Here is a 12,127-nt window from a genome sequence, read left to right as displayed (position 1 = left end):
AATGAAATGGACTGTAACTTTAAATATTACAAGGAATGAGATACTTAATTTTATTTGTGTAATCGATAACGTTTTGATGTAAACGAGTAGAATTGTTTTTTTTTTCTAATGTAATAAGAATGCTAGGATACTATTTAATGAACTGATAGGTATGCAAATAAATTAAAAATTATTCCATATATTCTCTCTTCTTGCCCCTGCGAAGCCCTTGACCCTGGTACAATCCTTTTCCAATCTTTTGGTACCCTTTAACCTAAGCAGATACGATATGTACATAGTTAGGTAAATATCTACATAAACATTTAGACCGATAAACAAATGTATAATTTCATTACAAGCAACGTTATCTTATTTATTCACTCGTAGCAGTCCTTTTCATAATAACTTTCCCATTGGTCAAACGTTAAGTGAGAATTACATCTACATCTACTGATCTTGCTATTTACCACAGTATATTCTAAAATTCTTATAAAATGGTGAAAATTGCTGTTTTGGGTGCAGGGTGCATGGGTTTAGGTGCTGCCGTGAAAATAAAAGAAAGTTTTCCTGATGCCGAAGTGAGTCTAAACTACAGTTTGTTTTGTAAAGTGGACACAAGCTAAGGTCTTCTCTAAACATTTACGGTATAATAAATGTTTAAAGGTGGTGATATTCTCTAAGGAGTTCTCTCCCGACACGACGGGTGATGGCTCGGGAGGGCTGTGGTGTCCGTATCTCTGTGGCAGCACACCAATTGAGAAGCTTAGGTAAGTGCTAATTGTTACATACCTACTTCAGAATAGCTTAGTTTCCAGTGCATAATATTTACTCTTCAGGATCAGATAGGCCGTAAATACCTATGTATTGAGTATTGACCGAATATGACCAAAGGTGTGTTAGTATGGCTGCGGTTGTTTAACGTATCTACGGCGTAGGTAGAGTCCGACAATGCTAACTTTGGAACTGGTAAAAGATGGGAGTGTTTTCTTGACTGTTCGCCCTAAATGATAAAGAAGAGGAAGACTTTACCTAATCTACCTTCGTCGCGGTTTTAAATATAAATTTTATTTCCCAGTGCATGGGGCGGTGAGACCTACAAACTGTACCACAAGCTATGGCTGGAAGGAGGTTGCAATATTTGCCTGCTGCCGTTCTACTCGCTCCGACACAACATCAGCAAAGACCCCAACTTCCAAGAGACTCCCTTTTGGGCTAAAGACGTGTTTGGATTCAACCTTCTGAGTCCTAAGCAGTTGAAATATTTCAATGACTTGTATTCTTCCGATTATGTGTGAGTAGTATTCTTTTATTTATTTACTACTTTATTGCACACGAGATATAAGTGTACAAAAGGTGGACTTAATGCTAAAAGCATTTTCTCCCAGTCAACCTACAGGAGGTACAAGTAAAAAAAATACTTTTGGCATTTCTGGTGTACAATACATATTTATAAATTTATCTAACACGTGCCTCCCCTGTTTCAGGCAAGGCTACACATTCACGTCATTCATAGTGCCGCCGCCGATAATCTTACCATTCCTTACCAAGAGGTTCCTAAAGGCCGGCGGCCGATTGGTCCGCGCCACTGTGACGTCACTCGACCACGCCATGTTGGATCCCTATGACGTCATCGTCAACTGCACCGGATTAAACGCTAGGACTGTCGTGCCCGATGATAAAGTGTTTCCTATACGAGGGCAGATTCTAAAGGTGGGTAAGATTTACAGAATTCCAAATTACACTACTTCAGTGGTCTATTTCGAAGCAGCAACTATTGTATACTGGTTGTAATTGTATGTAATGATGATTGAAATCCGATGTAGTCCTGGATATAATTATAGTTCATTGACTATTTCAGGTGGACGCCCCTTGGCTCCATCACGCCATCATTGATGCAGACGGTGACCACTACATCTTGCCGAAGTAATTTAAATATATTTTTACCTTCTCTCCTCTAAATAACAATTACAAATACCTAAGTATTTTTAACACTGACCACTGACTAGCATGATTATGTAAATTAACTATTATTTAAATAATTCATTTGTTTAAATTCCAGTTATAAAAGCACCGTTATGGGTGGGACTCATCAAGAACATAACTACAGTACTAAAGTAAATGATGAAGATACAGCTTTCATACAAAATGGCTGCTATAAAATTGTACCAGCTTTGAAGGTAAGAACTGTTGGATTATTCGGCCTGCTTACATTAAATTCTATCTGTTTATTGTGAAGATGCCATATTATTTTGAACCACGTTTAAATTAAGGGCAACAACCATGAAAAAAGTACGGGTTTAACTACCTTCATTCTTGTCTGCCTGAGCCACTCAATAATGTGGTCGTACTTTTATTTGTTTCAGAATGCTAAAATATTGGAAAACTGGGCCGGTTTGCGGCCGGGCCGAGACACGGTGAGATTGGAAGCTGAACACAGAAATGGAAAGCTTTATATTCACAACTATGGACACGGTAAGATGAAACTTTACGGCTGTCACTATGTAGTCTATGTACTTAAAGTACACCAGATGTTTACTAAAATTAAAACTATGAGCCCGGCTAGTTGCATTGTACTCAATACAAAGTGGCGATACGGCTAGCAACCTATCACTTGAGTACAAGTACAGCAAAAAGTGGATAGTAAGATTGCGATTCACCTCTGACTATCCCGTCGGGGACAACAGTTGCCGAAATCGGTCGCTACTTATGTATCGTAACGACTGGGCTAGCTAGAGGTATGCTAACGTTCATCTCGTGTCTTATTTTAGGTGGCAGTGGATTGACCTTATTTTGGGGCTGTGCTACAGATGTAGTGAAGATTTTGGAGCAAAACTTAAAAAACGCAAAAAGCACTGTGATATCTAAACTTTAATATACAGAAACAATTCTAACAAAATAGATACATTTCATGCTTGTATAAAGATATATTTATCACATCATATTAGGTAATATATTATTGCAAAATATTAAATGCTTATTAAATAATATGGACCCAGTTTGTTTTATGCTACCTCCTTACTTACTTATACATATTACTGCAATTCTTGAGTAATTAGTTATAAAACTTAACTAATATTATGTACTTATGTACGACTATGACAACTATGATATTAGTGGCTTTGGAATCACTTAAGATCTTTACCCAATAGATCTTTACCCAATAGTCCATAAAATCCAGGGATTTGTTAACTTACTTCGTAATAGTATCGTACAGGTCAGTTCTTCTTTGCGACCGTATCGGTATTTGGTTTCTCACTTCTTCCACTTTGTTCAAATCTATTGAGAAAGAAAAATGTTTGTGTTAGATATGTATTTATAGGAGCAATTAGAATTCAATGAGCATAAGCTGTATTATCGTCGAAATCAGTGAGTTAAATGTTAAGGGTACTTGATACACATAAGCAGAAGCATTGTTTCATCAATCATCGTCAGCCCACTGCTGGACATAAGCATCTCCCAAGGTGGGACCCTTAAATCGGTCCTCGTCTTTCTATTCCTTTCAGTGAGAGAACCGTCCCACGCTACACTTGTGGGATCGCCATGGAATTAATTTAATTACTTGGCTCATCAATGCCCTTAACCACATAACCATCAAACTAGCCCAATAAGCATATTCAACTAAATAACAAAACAACATCAACTCACCAACATCACACACCAGCACCCCGCTATTCTCATCCAGCTTCCCCACTACTTCCCCCCACGGGTCAACCAGCGTACTGTGGCCCCAGGCTACGTACGAAGCTTCAGTATCTCTGGCCGGACTCACGAGGGCCACGTATAGCTGGTGGTCGTTCGCGCGCGCCCTCGCTAGCAGCTCCCAGTGCTTGGGCCCGGTCGTCATGTTGAACGCTGCCGGGTAGATGATTAAGGAGCAACCTGTAGGGCAGTAGAAAAGTCATTAATTCTTATCTCCATTTTCATTGCAATTTGACTTCTTTAATCTGCAGTTTTAGCAAGAAATATAGTATTTATTGCAAGAAAAAATATGGCTGGGAACTTGCCAGAATTATAACATCACAGAGATGAATGGTAAGATGAGATGATAAAGTTATAAGTATGCAATTCTTTAGCTTACTTCTGCAAAGACAGTAAGACGGTAAAATCAAGTAAGTATATTTATTCTAAGGAAGATGCATTTTTCAGTCATAGTGCAAATATTTAAGGTTTCAACCTCTTCCCTATGGTTTCCATAAAACAAATAAATTAGGTATAGCACCTTTGCTAGCCAGCACATGAGACATCTCAGAGAAGCGCAGATCGTAGCAAATGCCAATGCCGATCTTCACACCTTCATAGTCGAATGTGGTGAACTGGTCCCCCGGAGACAGGGCCTCCGACTCCTTGAATGTGATCTTCCCAGGAATGTCGATGTCGAACAGGTGCATCTGGAATGTGTCAAAATAATGCTTTTACAGGTTTCACCACATCTAATAACTATTGTTTATACCCTGTCAGAAGAATGCAAGCTTTTCAGAATAATGATAAGGCATAAAATAACAACACTTTAACATTATTTCTGCTTATGATATAAACAACTACTAACTTTAATTTGTAGTAAGTAAGTATTGGTTTGTGGTTAAATTTGCTTTATTCATGACATACAACTTATATCTGTGTTTAAACAAATATCTGCCCCAGCCGGGAATCGAACCCGGGACCATCGGCTCAGTAGTCAGGGTCACTAACTACTACGCCATTCGGTCGTTTTACCAACATGCTAAGAAGTTATGAAGGGATTTGTGCACATTTTCTTGTATAAGTTCTGCTGTATACATTTCTGAGCCAGACCTTTCTATGCTGAGCAAGTAGTTTTCCACAGCCATCCCACACAGTGCATGTGTTATACAGGCGGTCCCCACATCTCTCAGGCAGGGTGCCTCCCACTACACACACACCCGCCTCCGCTGCAGCCCGTGAGAGTGCCAGGCTTGTCTCACCACCGGGGACCTCCTCTGCATAGTCATTGAAGTACTCTGTCGAAAAATTATCAATGTGAGGAGTGAGTTGTACATCTTGATAAGATTTAGATATGTATGTTACCTAAGTATCATGTATGTAAGTACAAATTCTTATTTTTAAGTGGCATATTATAATTTGATTACTGGAAGTGTATATGAGTATTTCCCTTAGTCTTCTAAATACAGATATCATCAGTTACTGGGCTACATGTAACATACTTGTGCCATATGGAGAGTTGAAGCACTCGGGCAGGGCCACGAGCTGGGCACCCTGCTGCTTGGCTGCGTGGATCTGCTTCACGGCTTCCGCAATGTTCTTCTTCTTATCTGAACCCACAGCTAGCTGCACCAGTGCAATCCTCAGAGCTGAAATTAAAGTTCATTCATTCATATTGCTGAAAATATTGAGTTGTGTGTGAACATAGGTATCAGTGTCAGAGATAAGGGTTGTGACTTGTGGGTGAATGATAAGGCTTGTTTACACAGTGTGGTTATGGTTATCACTTGTATTGTTTCGGACCATAATGAATACAATTTTACAATGTAATAATCATACAAATACAATTGTAATGATATTAAGATTTGGAAGTGGTACCTCTTAAGTCTTAACCTGTATAGGTCAAATATTTTTTAAATTATATTGCCTTTGGGTGGTTTTAAGTCAGTTATTGCTTTAATTCTAGACTTGCCTGTGCCAAATACGATACTTTATTTATAAAATATACTATACCGCCAATTTTAGGTAAGGGTTTTATTAAAAACCGTGGGTGCACCGCATCAGTTTCAGCCATTCTAATTATGTAAATATATTCGAAGACCACAAACCAATTACACGTACCCTAAATTAAAATTGTATTTTACCTCTAAGCATGATTAATATTGCGACAAAAACAAAATCCTCTTCACACCGGGCTGTGATTTGGCAAAACAAAATCATAACAAACATGACAGGATATGTCAAACTTGTCAAAGTCAAACTATCCCAGACCAAAATACATATAAAATACTCTCGTTGATCGAACTTACATGAGCGAAGTGGAAGTAAGTAGTAAAGCAAGCCACTGCAGTCAGCGACAGCGATACAATACATATTTTGTAGATAGATTGAAAGGCCGTTATTATTTTGAAGATGTATATAGGTATATCATACATTTTTGTCCTGTGTGGTTTTTGTTTTGACTTTTGTTTTTTTTTACACCGTTTTTATCTTGTTGTGAATTAATTTTCTGTAGTGAACTTGTGTATAATAAATTGCATTTAATTATAATATTAGCTACATATAGCTTTATAACTAGTGATAAGTAATAAATTGCATAGGGCAAAACATTATCCATGTAATTTTGTATCGGGCAAATGAAACGTTTCCGTACATTAATATTTAAGTTTAACTTCGAATCTTTAAATTCGCAATTTTCATTCACAAACTTCTGCAGGAGGCAGCACAGCAGAGTAATGACTTCAACGAAGAGTATCAGTGACATGGGATATGCCTTCAACACAGGTAATGTAACTTAATGGAAGTATCTAGTGTTTGTTTACAAATATATATTAAAAACTTAGTTCTTAACAACTCTTGATATTTTAAAGGCGGCCAATTAAGAAAGTTGGAAGCAAATGGTGAACCTGGCGACACTCCATTCCAGTTTAACATAAGTGAGAACCACCAAGAATGTCAGAAGAATTATGAAGAACTGGGGGAAGTGATAACGGAGTATGTGTACAAGCTTCTTGAAGAAAATGAGAACCTTGTCAAGTTGCCCGTACCTACAGATAGTAAGGCAAGAACTTTTGTGTACGCTTCCAGAGATTATGACAAGAAAGATAAATTGTTGGTGCTAATCCATGGTTCTGGAGTAGTCAGAGCTGGCCAGTGGGCAAGATCGTAAGTGGTAGTTTATCTTTCCTATAGTTTTTATTTTATTTTGCTCACATGCAATCAGTATTTATACTAAATTTTTTTTTTTTTTTTTTTTTTTTCATATTTTGTTTGCCAACTTGCAATCGGTTTAATATAACCATAAGCAGTTTATTTAATTGTTTATTTGGCTTTGCAGGCATACCCTCCCATTGTCAGGTTGCCTTCTTAATGTGTTATAGGTCTATGTTATCCCAGATATTTTTTCTTTTTAGTCTTCTGGTGGGTACATTACTGGTAAGGTCAGTGGCCAGTTTGTTTGGGTGATTTACAATCCTGTCTCGGTAGGTTCTTGTAAGTTTTGCAACCTCCTCTCTCACGGTAGGCATTTTCAAATATTCATGCACCTCATCCATTCTGGTGAACCAGGGTGCATTTACTATGGCTTTGAGTACTCCGTTTTGAAATCTTTGTAGGATTTTAATATTTGTTTGGCTTGCTGTTCCCCACAGTTGAATACCGTAGGTCCACACGGGTTTCAGGACTGTTTTGTAAATCAACAATTTATTTTCAAGTGATAGTCTGGATTTCCTACCCATAAGCCACTCCAGTGATCGGTATCTCTGATTTAGCTCGTCTCTTTTCTTCTGAATATGGCATTTCCAAGTTTGTTTCCTGTCTAAGTGGAAGCCCAGGTACTTTACAGTAGATTGATGGGGGAGCACTTCATTTCCAAGTTTCACTGGAGGGCAGTCTTGTTTCCTCAAGGTAAATGTGACATGATTCGACTTAGTTGCGCTAGCCTTTATTCGCCAATCTTTCATCCATCCATTAACTTTATCTAAATGGCTCTGTAACATTTCAGATGCCAAATAGTTATTTTCATCCGAAGCAAGAACAGCGGTATCGTCTGCAAAGGTAGCGGTCATAACATTGTCTGATTCAGGCACATCAGCAGTATACAGTAGGTACAGCGACGGTCCCAGCACTGAGCCTTGAGGAACTCCTGCATTGATCTCGTAGAACTCTGAGACTGAGTCATTAATCTTGACATAAAATATGCGATGTTCTAAGTATGACTTTAGTAGTAGGTACAAGTTGTGGGGCAGTGACTTTTTCAACTTATAGAGCAGGCCATTATGCCAAACCTTGTCAAAGGCTTGTTGAACATCCAAAAATACTTCTGAGCAGTACTTCTTACATTCCAGAGCTTCCCTAATGTGTTCGCAGACCCTGTGTACTTGTTCAACAGTGGCATGGTTTTTTCTAAACCCAAACTGGTGGTCAGGGATAGTACTGGCGTCTTTAAGGCTTTGATTTAATCGAGCACTGATAATTTTTTCTAGTACTTTCGATAGCACTGGTAGTAAGCTGATTGGCCGGTACGAGGAAGTCAGGTGCGGAGGCTTCCCAGGCTTAGGTACCATTTTTATCTGGGTAACTTTCCATACACGAGGAAAGTATGACATTCTCAATATAGCATTGAACAGTGTGGTTATGAATACTATTGCCTTTTTAGGAAGTTGTTTCAGTATCTCTGCTGTTATAAGATCAAATCCTGGTGCCTTTTTTAGTTCCAGTAGTTTTATGGTATTCCGGACCTCTGTCGGTGTGCAGTGTTGTAAGGGCAGACTGAGTTGTAGGTCAGATTCAAGAAACTTTCTAACTTCTTCATCTAATGTCTCTGTTCCCATGCTGCTGTTCGGTTGGAACACATCACTTAGGAATAAGCCATAGGCTTCAGCTCTTTCGGGGTCCGTTTTTGCCCATGTGCCACGATCTGTTTTTAGGGGATGTTGAGCCAGTTGTGGTTTGTTTCGTGATTTGACAGTTTGCCACAGGGAGTTTTCAATTTTTGCTGGAGTTTTGGCTGTCAAGTTTTCTAAGCGCTGTTGCAATGTTTCATTTTCTATTTCCACAAGAAACCTTTTGAGGCTTGCAGCTGACTTGTTGTATTCCCGTTTATCTGCTGGATGCCGGCTATTCTGCCAAATGCGTCGAAGTCTACGTTTTTCTAAAACTTTCTGCTTTACAATAAACGGGAGATTGGAGTGTGCTTTATTATTAGATGATTCCTTCTGGGATGGAGTACTTGCCCATGCTGCTCTTTGAATGGATGTTATGATATGTTCGGTGGCAGTATCTATATCATCTTCACTTTTCAGTGAAAGTTTGAGATTTAAGTTATCATTAAGATGTCTCCTGAAGTTTTCCCAATCTGTGTGATTGTTGCACAGGTACGGATTGACGGGACGTTCAATAATGGTATAGCTCAGAGTCGCTATGACTGGTGTATGATCCGAGGATGAGTCATGGCAGCTTTCTACTGACAGAAAGTGAGTCTGCACGCCTTTGTAGATGAAGAAGTCCAACAGATCTGGGAGTTTTTGTGGGTCAGTGGGCCAGTATGTTGGTTCACAAGTTGTCAGGGCATTAAGCTTGTGGTAGTCCATGCTCCTTTTTAAGTTGCGTCCTCGTGTTGTGGTGAGGCGTGATCCCCATTGTAGATTCTTTGCATTCCAGTCCCCCCCGACAATAAATCTATGACCAAGTGACTCGAAGAATCTATTGAAATCCTCTTCTGTAGTCTCCGGGTTTCTCTTTTGTTTTGGCGAGCAGTAGATGGATGTTATTGTGATTGGACTTTGTTTATCATGTATCAATATTGAAGTTGCCTGAATTTTTGTTGATCTATACTCTGGAAGTAATTGGTGCTGGATGGTATTTTTTATAATAATTGCAGTGCCTGCATGAGAGGTGTTATCAGGGTGGTACGTAGCATAGGTACTATACCCCTCCAAATTAAAAGATGTTTTTTCTGTTAGGTGAGCTTCAGATATAAGAAGTATATCAAGTTTTTGAATATTCAATAATATTTTAACTTCTTGTTTTTTACCAATCAGTCCGTTCACATTCCAAGTTGCAACTCGTAGGGCCATATTATTTGACTAACTTGTTCACGATGGTTGTCAAGAGACCCATTAAGGTACTCATGTGATCAATAAGGCGATCTAGTTTCTTTGTTTGTTCTGAAAGTATTGTTTCAAGGCTACCTGTCACTCCCGCTGTGGCTTGGGCATACGTTTTGTTTCCCAGATTTGGTGTGTATTCGTCGGTGCCTGATTTTGGTTCCTTGGGGTTCTTACTTTCTTGTTGGTTTGGCTTGGCTGGTTTGTTGTTTGGTCTAGAGCCAAATTTCCTCTTCTCAATTTCTTTGAAAACTCTGCATCCTCTGTAGTTGGCAGCATGATCTTCTAGGCACAGGGCGCACTTGGCTGGTTCTTGTCTGTCCTTTTTAGGGCAGTCTGCTGTGTTGTGGCTTTCAGCACACTTAACACACCTGTATGGTCGCATACAGTAGTTCTTGGTGTGACCATATTGTTGGCATCTCTTGCATTGGGGGATTGTGTTTTTCCGTATTGGATCTTCTATTTTGACACTCGTGTGATAGATGTATTTAATATTTTTTACTTCACTATTATTGGGCCCAGGTTCTAGGTTAACAAACCATGTTGACAGTGGTGTCTTAGTGGATCCATGACGTGCATTTATTATTTCCCCTTTAACAGTGTTTCCGGTTTCCTCTATGACGTCTTTTATGGCTTGAATAGGTGTTGAATGGTGTAGATTTTTTATGACAATCCTACACGGTCTCTCACTTTTTGGCACAAAGGTGTGACCAATGAGTTGTTTTTCACGAACCACTGCCATTATCTTTTTGTATGCCTCCATATTTTCAGTAGAAACTCTCATTTGATTTTTGGTGACAATCTTGAATGAGTATTGCGTTTTATCTAATACTACTTCAATGGTTTCTTTCAGTTTTGTTACATTTTTAATGCCATATAGCATAATTGGTGGCGGCTTCAGCGTTTTCGACGTAACTTCAACTTGAGGAGCATCATCAACATTGAGTGCAGAGTATCTATTGTAAGATCGCAGATCCTGTTTTTCTGGTGACGGTGTACTTAGTCTCTTCCTTTTGTACCTATTTTGATGTTGACGGAGTATTGGGATTGTTTGCCAGTCATTTTCATCCTCACTATTTTGATTCTGGGGATCGAGATTAATTTTGGCTGATCCCGAGCTTTTCAGCAGTTTGCCTGCGGCATCTTTTGGGTATTCACCAGTAGCTTTGACTTTCTCAGAGTTATACTAAATTTAATTGTTTACTGTACTTATTATAATTTTAACCTTTACTAAGTTATAGGTAACAGCATCCACAGCATGTACATATTGTCCTCAAACCACCAAATTCCTTGTAAAGTATGATCCTTTTCTGTTCCAGCCTAATAATAAACGACAGCTTAAATTCAGGCACACAGATACCATACATTAGAAAAGCAATAGCTAAAGACTATGGAGTCATCATCCTGAACACTAATGACAACTACACAAGTGAAGGAGACAAGATACCTCACAGCAGTAATCCTGAAGAACATGCTATTTATGTGTGGAAGACATACATAGCCAGTTGCAGTGCATCTTCAGTGGCCATTGTAGCACACAGCTACGGAGGTGTGGTGACACTTGCGTTGGCTGATAAAATTAAAGACTTTGAGAAGAGAGTTAAAGCTATAGCCTTCACAGACTCGGTGCATGGATTCTCTCAGTTCAAAATTACGAAACATCTGAAACAGGTATGTCTTTATTTAGTATTATCTCTGTAAAGTAATAGCTGTTCAACTGTATACAGTACAGTATCTTTGAGTATGTATGAGTGTTTGAGTATACCTGTATATAAGTAGATATTATGATGTATTCAAATGACCTCTAATCGCATATAACTTACTTTACAGATAGCAAAAAATTGGGTCGCAAGTGGAGAGCCTTTAGACACTCCAATGAAGACATCACAACATGATATTGTCAGAGTTTCAGCAGGTATTATAGCTATTCTGAAAATTTGAAACTCTAGGTATCCTTTTTCTACTAGTTCCTTATCTTAATACCTGTATTATTTTAATTTCAGGTCACCCAAAGCATGAGATGACATCCCATGCATGTATAGAATCGGTGTTCAAATTTATTGATGAAAAACTAACAAATCAGGGGATGGCAACTTAACAAAACCCTCATCAAGCGTTTTTATTCCTTTAAATAAAACTTAAATTTTACAACACTACAGTGTGCTTTTTTCATATAAACTTTTGCCTGGGGTCACAATGATTCGGATTGTCATGTCAGTGCTATCAGCGTGTCGGGTATATAAAACCTAGGCCCTAGACCATTTATTGAACCATCAGCCTCCATAACGCTCTTAATTAAACCAGCCTCAATGAAAATACTACAGTGAATTTATGCTTCTCTCGCCGCCGAATAGACGTTATGT

At 38.7% G+C, this 12,127-nt stretch overlaps 3 protein-coding genes across 4 annotated transcripts; 2 read left to right on the top strand and 1 right to left on the bottom strand.

Moving 5' to 3' along the window:
• The first annotated feature begins 451 nt into the window (after positions 1-451).
• Positions 452-2,951, top strand: LOC105398389 (D-amino-acid oxidase). Its single transcript, XM_011570473.3, has 8 exons — positions 452-557; positions 643-746; positions 1,055-1,270; positions 1,464-1,689; positions 1,838-1,902; positions 2,039-2,156; positions 2,343-2,451; positions 2,748-2,951. The coding sequence occupies exons 1-8, from the start codon at positions 474-476 to the stop codon at positions 2,849-2,851; spliced, it is 1,026 nt and encodes a 341-aa protein (XP_011568775.3). The 5' UTR covers positions 452-473; the 3' UTR covers positions 2,852-2,951.
• A 178-nt stretch (positions 2,952-3,129) lies between these two features.
• On the bottom strand, positions 3,130-5,896 carry LOC105398390 (omega-amidase NIT2). Of its 2 annotated transcripts, none has more exons than XM_038115750.2 (6): positions 5,802-5,896; positions 5,160-5,306; positions 4,771-4,955; positions 4,199-4,367; positions 3,625-3,858; positions 3,130-3,255 (listed from the first exon to the last, which is right to left on the bottom strand). In XM_038115750.2, exons 1-6 carry the CDS (start codon positions 5,884-5,886, stop codon positions 3,170-3,172), a joined length of 906 nt encoding a protein of 301 aa, XP_037971678.2. In that variant the 5' UTR covers positions 5,887-5,896; the 3' UTR covers positions 3,130-3,169. The 2 variants fall into 2 exon arrangements, with proteins under 2 accessions (XP_037971678.2, XP_037971677.2); XM_038115749.2 differs by having other exon boundaries at positions 5,671-5,873.
• Positions 5,897-6,145: 249 nt separating this feature from the next.
• Positions 6,146-11,862, top strand: LOC105389515 (FAM172 family protein homolog CG10038). Its single transcript, XM_011560640.3, has 5 exons — positions 6,146-6,441; positions 6,528-6,822; positions 11,084-11,435; positions 11,595-11,679; positions 11,768-11,862. The coding sequence occupies exons 1-5, from the start codon at positions 6,294-6,296 to the stop codon at positions 11,860-11,862; spliced, it is 975 nt and encodes a 324-aa protein (XP_011558942.3). The 5' UTR covers positions 6,146-6,293.
• Positions 11,863-12,127: the final 265 nt, after the last annotated feature.

The sequence above is a fragment of the Plutella xylostella genome, chromosome 21 (genome assembly GCF_932276165.1).
Source record: "Plutella xylostella chromosome 21, ilPluXylo3.1, whole genome shotgun sequence".
In the NCBI taxonomy this organism is placed as follows: Eukaryota; Metazoa; Arthropoda; class Insecta; order Lepidoptera; family Plutellidae; genus Plutella; species Plutella xylostella.
The sequence above is the reverse complement of the archived record's forward strand: the minus strand, read 5'-3'. Positions and strand labels throughout refer to the sequence as shown.

Bases quoted from the DNA above. Each gene is read 5' to 3' on its own strand.
- LOC105398389 (XM_011570473.3), top strand. From the start codon at position 474: ATGGTGAAAATTGCTGTTTTGGGTGCAGGGTGCATGGGTTTAGGTGCT. The intron at 1,690-1,837 runs GTGGGTAAGATT...TGACTATTTCAG, and splicing joins TACGAGGGCAGATTCTAAAG to GTGGACGCCCCTTGGCTCCA. The intron at 2,157-2,342 runs GTAAGAACTGTT...TATTTGTTTCAG, and splicing joins AAATTGTACCAGCTTTGAAG to AATGCTAAAATATTGGAAAA.
- LOC105398390 (XM_038115750.2), bottom strand. From the start codon at position 5,886: ATGTTTGTTATGATTTTGTTTTGCCAAATCACAGCCCGGTGTGAAGAG. The intron at 4,956-5,159 runs GTATGTTACATG...ATTTTTCGACAG, and splicing joins CAACTCTCCATATGGCACAA to AGTACTTCAATGACTATGCA. The intron at 4,368-4,770 runs GTCTGGCTCAGA...GACACATTCCAG, and splicing joins TACTTGCTCAGCATAGAAAG to ATGCACCTGTTCGACATCGA.
- LOC105389515 (XM_011560640.3), top strand. From the start codon at position 6,294: ATGAAACGTTTCCGTACATTAATATTTAAGTTTAACTTCGAATCTTTA. The intron at 6,823-11,083 runs GTAAGTGGTAGT...TTTCTGTTCCAG, and splicing joins GCTGGCCAGTGGGCAAGATC to CCTAATAATAAACGACAGCT. The intron at 11,680-11,767 runs GTATTATAGCTA...TTTTAATTTCAG, and splicing joins TATTGTCAGAGTTTCAGCAG to GTCACCCAAAGCATGAGATG.